This window comes from Acomys minous, assembly GCF_964271855.1.
Source record: "Acomys minous genome assembly, chromosome: 10".
NCBI classification, from domain to species: Eukaryota; Metazoa; Chordata; class Mammalia; order Rodentia; family Muridae; genus Acomys; species Acomys minous.
The window spans coordinates 18,433,757-18,445,186 of NC_140491.1; the positions used below are offsets into that span (position 1 = coordinate 18,433,757).

Sequence of the window (11,430 nt, forward strand, 5' to 3'; positions counted from 1 at the left end):
GCATACAGCTTTGTATAAAGCTGCAATTCAGAAAGTGTCCCAATATGTCTGCACATATGGTCGATTTTAGCTGTAACCTCACATTTCCTTGAATACATGGGCTGGGCGTATTCCCATAATGGTAGCTGAGCAATTTCTGTGCTATGGCTCAATTTCTTCCTTTCTCTTCCGCAGTTCCATCTCCTTCCTTTACACAGTAGTAACTTTCCTAAAAGGCTCATTAAAAAAAAAAAATCCATAACACCATGCAAGCAGGCGCCAGGAAGTTTAAGTTTAGATAACAGCCCCATCACATTTGGCTGTTGGGCTAAAACTGGGTGCATAAACAGAATGGAATGTCGTGTTATGATTCCCTTGATAATGTGTGTGAAGCCTCGCCGAGGCCCCAGCCTCACCAGCCACGTCTCTCTACTGACTGTCCAGCTGTGTCGTGTGCCCTGGAAATACGGTGTCAGCCTTCAGCTGCGACATACAATCTACATAGAAGCGAATCATGTGTCTGCTTGCTTTACTTCGTCGGGCCAGTTAGTAGGCGTGAGAGCGGTGGTCAGAGGAACTGTGTGTACCGAGTGCTTGAGAGGAATCTGCCCTCTGATTTCCAGAGTGACTTCTTGCCTTTCAACCTGGAACTTCCTCTTGTAAGGCACTCAGCTGAGCTGCCTTAGCAGGGCTTTAGGGGACCGCACTCATAGAATACCGACATCATGTTGGAGTGTCTAGGAGGACAAAGACCACTCAGGCGTGAGTTAGTGTTAGAAAGTATTAATTGACGCCTGGAGAGAACAGTTAGGATTAAGTACGTTTTGCTCTTGAGGAGGATACAGGATTGCTTTGCGACAACTGTACGGTAGCCTACAACCCCTAGAACTCCAGTTCCAGGGAATCCAATGTCCTCTTCTGAACTCCATGAGTATCAGGCACACATGTGGCACACCAACATATATGCAGGCAAAAGAGTCATGCACATAAAAATAAAATAAAAATGTTATTCTATTGTAATATTCATTGAGAGTCTCTTTTATACTTACCATAAAGTGGGACAAAGGAAAGATACGGCATCCAATTTCATGAATCCTTCCTTGTGCTAGGGAGAGAGGCAGTGAGCAATGAATAAGCGGTAATGATTTAATTGTACTTAAACAGAGGGCTACAGAGGAAACACAGATTTCATAAGGCCAGCTAATAGCACTTCACCTAATGTCTCCAATGAGACAGCTGTGGAGCTTAATTTAATTCTAGAGAGTATATGTGAGGGGCTTGGAGTGCAGCTTAGAGACTATATTCCACATTACGGGGAAATACCACGTGCAAAGGCTTTGGGATGGAAAAGAACGCAGTGTAGCTAGGGCTCTGTGGAAGGGCAGCATAAAAACTTGAGTAGAGGAAAAGATGAGTTGTAGGAAAAAATCCATCCAGACAAGTCCATGACAAGAGTCGGGCAGTAGAAGCAGAAAAGAGATCTGTGGAGAAGAAAGTGTGAACCAAGTTCCTAAACTTAAGGCATGGGAAGTCTAACTTGCTTCCTAGGTAGCTTTTCCTTAGATGTGTCGTCTGTTTAGTACTAATGAGATTGCTGTGTGAGTTCCTGTACACAATTGTGTGTCCATGGACGCACCTAGTGCCACGTCTTCATTTTATCTCCAGAGCTAGAAAAAGTCTGTCCTTGCTTTTTGCCTTTAGGAAGAACACCGTGTGATTTACGTCGGTAAAATCAGACCTGACACAACGCGGACAGAACTGAGAGACCGCTTTGAAGTTTTTGGTGAAATTGAGGAATGCACAGTAAATCTGCGGGATGATGGGTGAGAATCTTCAAAATTATTTCTTGTTTAGAAGCTGACGTATGTAAAAAAATATGACCCTAAGATTACTGGGATGGGAGTTGCCAATGTAAGTGCTTTGACAGATGACAAGTTGAGTTCAGAACCTTATTTATTTTCTTTCATCCCTATTTATTAATCTTTCTAGTTGAGATTTCCTGTCTCAGAATAAGTATTTAGCTGCCTGACAGGACAATCCCACTGATAAATGGACGTGTTGGCAGAGACAATGGCACCACTGATGTCTCCCAAAGTAGAAGGGGTGGCAGTCCTCTGTGCTGACGCTGCCTAACTGGCTCTCGATGTCTCTTCCCTGCCCATTGCAGAGACAGCTATGGTTTCATCACCTACCGTTACACCTGTGACGCTTTTGCGGCTCTTGAGAATGGATATACCTTACGCAGGTCAAATGAAACTGACTTTGAGCTGTACTTTTGTGGACGGAAGCAATTTTTCAAGTCTAACTATGCAGACCTAGGTATGGTATAGAACTATTATACATGGAAGGATGGATCCACAGCATAAAGGTCAAAATTCAAGTGAGCATGCTCCGTGAACTCCTTAGGTTAGGCTTTACTTGCCTCTCCTGAAGGGAATATTTGAATGCAGCTTTTTGTTGTTGTTGTTGTTTCTGTAGACTATTTCAGAAGGTAGGAGCTTAAGTCTGAGCTATAAAGGACAGATGTTCTTGACTCTAGAATAGATGCTAAACTGTCACCATTTGTGGTGTGTGTGTGTGTTACTGTCTTACTTAAGTATGAATGTGTTTTATACATCTGTATCTACATTTATTCAAGTTTTGCACACGTCTGTGGTTGTAGATTGTGTTTGCACCCCATGCCCCCACTCAATCCTTTCCTGTAAACTTAAGCACTGTCATTGTTTTGTTAAATAAGGTATGCCAAGGACCTGCTCTTCCTTCCTTGTTATGTCACAAGCACTTGGAAATACTCTCATCAATTAATTATTCCAGAGAAGAGAAAACTGAAGTTCATTAGCTACATGACTATGTATTTTCTTTCTTGAGAATAAAATATAACAAAAACCACATTTGTGGAGCATTTGTAGGTCCTACATGTTGCATAGGAATCTCTTCAAATACATATCATTTGAGAGCAAACTCACAATAGGAGGTATAGGTTGTCACCGTGCCCATTGTACATGTGGTTAAAATAAAATCAATATAAGTATTTACTCTTTCCTGGTCAAAAGAGGCACTTTAGATGAAAAGTAAAATTCCAATCAGGTGACACCATTGCCAAGTAACTTAAGAACTTTGTCTTAGAGTGTTCCCTTTTCTGTAGGTGAGATTATTTTATGTATGTGCATGTGTGTGCTTATACCTGTACGTATAGTTAAAGTCCTACCTATTTTTTTAAGCAATAATACATACATTAGTTCCCTAATGTGATTCACAGGACTAAAAATAACTCATGTACACATTTTAATGATTGCCTGCTATTTTGCTGAGCAGGTAGTATCATTATACTGGATTATTCATTGTAACTCTATTTCCATTCAATTTTTATTTTTTGATATTATAAATAATGCTACAATGGACATCTTAATTTTCTTTCTAATTTTAGTTTTGTTGCTTTGCATGCCATTTCCTATCGAACATGTGCATTATATGCCTTTTAATTCTTTGAGGAAGGAATGAAGAAAAGGGGCAAATGTGCATATCATGATTATTTTAAATTAATTCATAATACGGATAAAATTAGCATACGCATCTATTCCTCAGCATTATTAGCTATCCATTCACAATTGCTCTGATGCAGTATAAAGACAAAAGTGATTACCAACTACTGGGATTTCTTTTTTCCTTCCTGCACAGTTGTGTCTTCTTGGAGTAATTGATATAGGTGCTATGCATTGTTCAGGGGTAATATGCTATAATTCACTTCACTAGCTAAATAGATAGAGGGAAACAGGGGAGCGGCAGCTGACTGCTAGAGAGATAGAGGCCTAGGGATGGGAATACAAAACCCAGCAAGTCATTTGTTCAAATGTTGGCTGATAAAAACAGTCAAGACAGATTGAAGCCTTGAGTTGATTTGACTTATTTTCTTTAGTGATGAAGGCTTGGGTGTTTCCACTCTCTCACAACATCTAGATCTTAAAACAAGCTACCTAGAGGGGTCTTTAGATCACCATTCATCATGGCAGAGGGAGCCACTAGATGGTATTTCCAAATTGAACTGGCACCTCCCTGTAATATTTCTAAGAAGAATGCTCCTTCTCAGCTCGTTATCTCCCTGCCTAGCCAGCAGCCATGGAAACATTGCCATTGCTAGGCTCACTCACTATATATATTTTTTTGAAAATCATGCTTGATGCACATTGCAATACCATGAGTATTCAAGCTCCCTAAAGCATATCAGGGCTATCAAGGTATGGTTGTTCTGAATATATTCTTGAGGTAGCCAAAAGATCCCCAGTATCAGAATCTTGTCACCCTGTGCTGGAGACCTGGATCATTGCTGATCTTGGATAAGTGTTTCAGCTCCATTAAGTTCTGATCATTTCTATATAAAATAACTCATATGATGTGTGTGGGGGCATATTAAATGTCTGTGGGGGAGCTGACATCCCAATGCCTGGTATAATATAAGTAGGTTATAATTAAAAATGTGAGCAATAAGAAATGAGAAAATTTAGATTGTTTTTAAGTGGAAGAATTAATGTTAGAGACTAGCTTTGGAACTCAATGAAAATTTCAAATGTCTTATCTTCGTTTCTGCTAAGAATTTAGATTAAATGTTTCAAGCTATATGTGATCCCTAAATAAAAGGAATGTAATAGTGCACTGTTTATGTAAAGGGATTGGAAGCTCATGTTAAACTTAAACAAAACCAACACCATACATATTACTTTTACTGAGGTTGGAAAGTGTGCTATCATTTTAGACAGATTCTACCATTTTCCCCTCTTTTATTTGCTTTGCCAAATGAAGTTATCCCACCACACATCCTATTTGTCTACCACAGAAACTGGTTATTGATGACTACAACACCATCAGAGGAAAATATAGTGATTCCAACTACTATTTATTAGCCAGTTTTATAAATAAGAGTGAAAATTTAATATGACTTGATTAGGGCTGTAGGGATGAAGCCAAGATTTGATGTCTCCTACCTAGGACTTTCACTCTGTTGGTTCTATTTACTGTCATACAATCAAAGGACTCTTACTAACAAAATAACTTCAGTAAAACATGTTTAACAGGGCTCGAGATACACACCAGCAGTTCCTAATACTTATTGCTCTTTCAAAGGGCCTGGGTCTGACTGCCTACACTCACATGGTGGCTCACAACTCTCTATGACTCCAGTTTAAGATGATCTAACACCCTCTTCTGGCCTCTGTGGATGAGGCATACACATAGTGCACTTCCATAACTGCAGGAGAAACGCTCATGCATATAAAATAAAGTCAAAAATTCTAAGTTTTTTTAATGTTAAACATGAAATATGAGATTAGAACAGGGTGAATTTGTATTAAGAATGCAGTAGCTTTGATTAAATATTAGTTATACACAGAAATCATCTTCAGGCATATAAAAAATGAAATACTACATTCATCATCACTTCTTTAATTACTAAAACAGTATATTACAATATCAGATGTTGAATATCTGCTTCCTTGCCATTTATTGGTAAATAATTTCCAGACTGCCATATGAATATTTGTTTTGAGCTATTGTTTTTATAGAATGTGCCTTCCTGAGATTAATGCATCTACTGAACAACATTAATTTGAGTACCTACCCGCTGCCAACAGGTTTTCAGGTGCTAAAAAAACAAATGTGTTCTTTTTTAAAAAAATTCTATTAATATCGGATCATTATTTATAACAATTTCTTTTCTAAGCAGTGAGAGTGGCTTTTAGTTTATTTCCATTTTTTTCCATCACATCTTACTGTGCTCCAACACAGAGTGTGGAGGGCATGGTGGAGTTCCTGCTGTTGTCTCCCACATAGCCTGACTCATCCAACAGACAGGCCTCTTTTGGATGCCTGTTAAGAGGCACAATGTGTGTATTTAACTGAAGTCCATCCCAGTAAAGAAACTCTTAATAAATATTGTCTGACATTATTCTGAATAGTCATCAATAGAAATATAGAGCATTAGATTCTGGATTACCCTTGGGATAGTCCAACAGTAGGCAACTGAATTCTCTAAAGTCCCTCTCTACAAAAGGGCAAAATGCCCTTCCTGGTCCCCTAATGCCTTATGTCCTACAGAGTTGCCAAGAGCTACACTCCCAACCTCAGCCAAGTGTGTCTTCATGTTGAGATTTATGTTTCCACATTCTCTAGTCTTGTATTCCTGTTTCTGTACTGTAGCTTAGCTTAGGAAAATGTAAAATTCTTCTAGGCTTAGTAGAATTGTTAAGGGTGTTTCTGAAAGGAACACATTTTATTTCCTTTCAGAAAAATACTTTCCAAGAAAATAATTCATTCAAAGGAGGCTTTTGTTATATTTTCAAGCAATTCTTTCTCACTTATAAGAGCAGCATGAACTATCTACCCTTTTTTTGTAGATATAAATAGAGGATAGTTATATGTGCTTAACAGAATTTTACTTTACGCACGTTACTAAACACAACTATTTAAAAAGAGTTATTTGAAGTAACATGCAGAATTTTCCATAAAATCTGATTTGAGCTAGTTGAAAAATTTAAGACTTTCTAGAATGATCTTTGTCCGTCCTATTCAGCTAAATTTTATGCTCAATAAAGTTAAATTTATTGAATGGGAAAATTACTTCCAGCTTCAACTGTACATTTGCATCTAAGTTATTGGGGAACTGTTGGCAAATCACTTAAATGCCAATAAGAGAAACGTAGTCACTAATAAGATATTAAACATTAAAGAAATATTGGTCTACTCTTTCTGTGTACTCTGAGTTTTTAGGTATATGATGAATCTATAGGTTTTTGTTTTGAAAGTTAGCTAGCTATTCCTTTCTGTGTTTACATGTACACATTGAATAGAATTCAGGCATTGTTTTTAAGTACACTGACTAGCTGCACTGCAGTTGAGCCAGGGATCTTGAACTGTATTAACTTTCAGCTGCAAAGGATGATGCATCTAACCTTTGGGTTTGGGTTTCTTTCAGATTCAAACTCAGATGACTTTGATCCTGCTTCCACCAAGAGCAAGTATGACTCTCTGGATTTTGATAGTTTACTGAAGGAAGCTCAGAGAAGCTTGCGCAGGTAACAAGTTCCCTGACTGAGGATGACAGAGAGATTGGTCAATACCTCACGGGACGGCGCGTCCTTTCCCAAGACTCTTGCAAGTCATACTTAGGAATCTCTCCTACTTTACACTCTCTGTACAAAAATAAAGCAAAACAACAACAACAACAACAATAACAACAACCATACCAGAACAAGAACAGCAACAACAACGGTTTACATGAACACAGCTGCTGAAGAGGCGAGAGATGAAGTGATAGTCCAGTAAGCATATGTTTATTCACGGGTGTCAGCTTTGCTTTCCCTGGAGGCTCTTGGTGACAGTGTGTTTGTGTGTGTGTGTGTGTGTGTGTGTGTGTGTGTGTGTGTGTGTGTGTGTGTGTACTTGTTTGGGAAGTACACATGTGCACATGTGAGGACTTGGGGGCATCTGACCAGAAGGAGCAAGGGCAAACCCCTTCAAATGGCAGCATTTCCATGAAGACACACTTAAAACCTACACCTTCAAAATGTTCATAATCTATACAAAAGAAAAATAAATATATATATATAAATTCAAAGGAAAGAAAACTCACTAACCGCCCTAAAATGAAACTGCTGATGTCTGCCATCAGCCTCCGGTACCGTCTTTTCAGAAAGTGCACAGCCAACTTGAAGCAAGCTCTCTCTCTCTCTCTCTCTCTCTCTCTCTCTCTCTCTCTCTCTCTCTCTCTCTCTCCCTCTCCCTCTCTCTCTCTCTCCCTCTCTCCCTCTCTCTCTCTGTCTCAATGTAATGATTACATGACAATCCCGAAGACACTACAGGTTCCATAGAACTAATGTCCTCTCCTCTCCTCTCCTCTCTCTCTCTCTCTCTCTCTCTCTCTCTCTCTCTCTCTCTCTCTCCCCTCTCTTTATCCCTCTCTCCTTTTGCCATGGGATCTGGGTGGGAGAGGATACTTCAATCACCAGATGCTAAACTTTCCTAACATTTTGAAGTTTCTGTAGTTCGTCCTTTGTCCTGACACCTATGTATATGTCCAAAATGTTGATCTTCCACTGCAAAATTTGAAAAGCCTTGTCATTGGTCAAGCGGGGAGTGTGTTCAGCGGTTCCTTCAGAGGAGCAGAGGTGGTGTTCCATGACTTCTGAGGGTTGAGTACAACTCTCTGGATGTGTTCAGATAGTGTAATTGCTACATTCTCTGATGTAGTTAAGTATTTACAGATGTTAAATGGAGTATTTTTATTTTATGTACATACTCTACAACTCTGTTCTTTTTTGTTACAGCTATGCACTGTAAATGCAGCCTTCTTTTCAAAACTGCTAAATTTTTCTTAATCAAGACTATTCAAATGTAATTATGAGGTGAAACAATTATTGTACACTAACATATTTAGAAGCTAAACTTACTGCTTATATATATTTGATTGTAAAAAAAAAACAACAAAACAAAACAAAACAAAAGACAGTGTGTGTGTGTGTGTGTGTCCGTTGAGTGCAACTACAACAAAAATGACGCTTCACGCACATTCATCCCTTCTTACGTGAGCTTTGATCGAAGCATCTTGTCAACAACAACAGAAATCCTAAATCCTAGGCCCCTCAAGGTATTAACCACTTCTGCGATATTTTTCCACATTTTCTTGTTGCTTGTTTTTCTTTGAAGTTTTATACACTGGATTTGTTAGGGGAATGAAATTTTCTCATCTAAAAATTTTTCTAGACGATATCATGATTTTATGTAAAGTCTCTCAATGGGGAACCATTAAGAAATGTTTTTATTTTCTCTATCAACAGTAGTTTTGAAACTAGAGGTCAAAAAAAATCTTTTTAAAATGCTGTTTTGTTTTAATTTTTGTGATTTTAATTTGATACAAAATGCTGAGGTAATAATTACAGTATGATTTTTACAATAATTAATGTGTGTCTGAAGACTATCTTTGAAGCCAGTATCTCTTTCCCTTGGCAGAGTATGATGATGGTATTTAATCTGTATTTTTTACAGTTATACATCCTGTATAAATACTGATATTTCATTCCTTTGTTTACTAAAGAGACATATTTATCAGTTGCAGATAGCCTATTTATTATAAATTATGAGATGATGAAAATAATAAGGCCAGTGGAGACTTGCTACCCAGGGTGCATGGCGATTGTCAGGTTGGAGTCTAAGTTCTTTCTGTGGGAAACTCAGCTTGTGCAGAAGCAGTGTTCCTTCTCTCGCTAGCATGGCCTCTGATATGACCATGATGTTGTTCTTGGTGACATTGCTTCTGCTAAGTTTAATAATAATAATAAATGTGAGAAAAAAAACCCTCCATTTTGAGCATCAGGATTTCATCTGAGTGTGGAGTCTTGGAAGTCACTAATGTTTCAAGTGTGTATTTGATTTCCAAATTGAGATGCATTTACGGTTTGGCTGACATGACTTTTCTGGAAGATGTGATACTACTTAATTGTTCTTTTCCTTTCTCTCACCCAACACGATCTTACAAATGGGTTTCACCCCCAGGCCAATGCAGCTAATTTTGACAGCTGCATTCATTTATCACCAGCATATTGTGTTCCGAGTGAATCCACTGTCTGTCCTGTTGGATGCTTGCTCAAGTGTTTGGCTTATTATTTCTAAGTAGATAGAAAGCAATAAATAACTATGAAATAAAAGAAATGTGTTCACAGGTTCTGCGTTACAACAGTAACCACATCTTTAATCCGCCTAATTCTTGTTCTGTAGGTTAAATGCAGGTATTTTAACTCTTTGTGAACGCCAAACTAAAGTTTACAGTCTTTCTTTCTGAATTTTGAGTATCTTCTGTTGTAGAATAATAATAAAAAGACTATTAAGAGCAATAAATTATTTTTAAGAAATCAATATTTAGTAAATCCTGTTATGTGTTTAAGGACCAGATGCGTTCTCTATTTTGCCTTTAAATTTTTGTGATCCAACTTTAAATACGTTCTCTCGTTTGCCCTGGATCATGGACATGACTGAAACACGTGGTTTCTTTTCTTATGTATCAAAAGACAACACTACAGATTTCATGTTGAGGATTCATTTATCTCCCTCACCTTCTGGCCTGACAAATCTTGTTACCATGAAGATAGGTCTCCTCCATGGACTTCAAATTGCATCTAAAATTAGTGATGCTTTTGTATCTTATGCAGACACTGTGGGTAGCCCATCAAAATAGAAGCTATAAGCTGTGTTCTTTTATTTTTATTTTTATTTTTTTACTTCTTTTGGGAGAGAATATTTCCAACAAACATGTGCACCCCACCATCATGGGAGACAAATATCAGCATAGATCTATAAGACTTTCAGATGACCATGGGCCACTGCCTTTATGCTGTGGTAAGTACTACATCTACAATTTTGGTACCCGAACTGGTGCTTTAGAAATGTGGGGTTTTTATTAAAAAAAAAAAAAGAAATGTAGCAGAATAACTCTTTTAGTGCAACAAAATCAGTTTTTGTAAAGGACTCTGAGAACAATGGTTGGGCTGTCAACACTCAAAACAGCAAGAGAGGGAACTTGGCACTATTGGGGTAAAGTGTTTGGGTCAGTTGAAAAAAGGAAACCTTTTCATGCCTTTAGATGTGAACTGACAGTAGGTAATGATCATGTGTCCTTTTTTGATGGCTGTACCGAGAACTTCAATCACTGTAGTCTAAGATCTGACCTATAGATGACCTAGAATAGCCATGTAATATAATGTGATGATTCTAAATTTGTACCTATGTGACAGACATTTTCAATAATGTGAAAACTGCTGATTTGATGGAGCTACTTTAAGATTTGTAGGTGAAAGTGTAATACTGTTGGTTGAACTATGCTGAAGAGGGAAAGTGAGCGATTAGCTTGAGCCCTTGCTGGCTCTTTTCCACCTGCCAATTCTACATGTATTGTTGTGGTTTATTCATTGTATGGAAATTCCTGTGATTTTTTTTTTAATGTGCAGTACACATCAGCCTCACTGAGCTAATAAAGGGAAACGAATGTTTCAAATCTACTTCTGCTTTTCTTATTTATCGGAACCAAATTGTTGGCATGTTTCTCAGATCGGTACACATCGCTGCTTACTATTCGATTCCCTCTCAGCTCTCTCCTGTTACCCTGGCTTTTCTGTATTAATGAATGCTCTTTAGCTCCGAGGACATGTGCACTTCTCAGGTTTCAACTAGTCTTTTTAAAGTGTTAAAGGGAGGTGTGGTGATTTCTATAATGAAGGTTGAAAGGTGAAAAGAGGCACGGGACTTTATCAAATGGCTTGACTCTATTTGTGCATTGGAGCCCTGGAACATATGTACTCTTAAGGATAAGCAGTTGCCTAGAAGGTTATCAGGTAGATATTCAGAATGGAAAGTGATTCTATTAGAGACGGGTCAGATACTTTTAAATGGTTTGCATCAGGAGAAATGATT

General features: G+C 38.0%; 1 protein-coding gene across 1 annotated transcript in view; it reads left to right on the forward strand.

Moving 5' to 3' along the window:
* PPARGC1A (PPARG coactivator 1 alpha) overlaps positions 1-11,018 on the forward strand; it is a 94,639-nt gene extending 83,621 nt beyond the window's left edge. Inside the window, 3 exon segments of the mRNA XM_084797618.1 lie at positions 1,681-1,802; positions 2,147-2,298; positions 6,944-11,018. Coding sequence (XP_084653744.1) covers positions 1,681-1,802; positions 2,147-2,298; positions 6,944-7,047 — 378 coding nt within the window. The 3' untranslated portion in view covers positions 7,048-11,018.
* Positions 11,019-11,430: the final 412 nt, after the last annotated feature.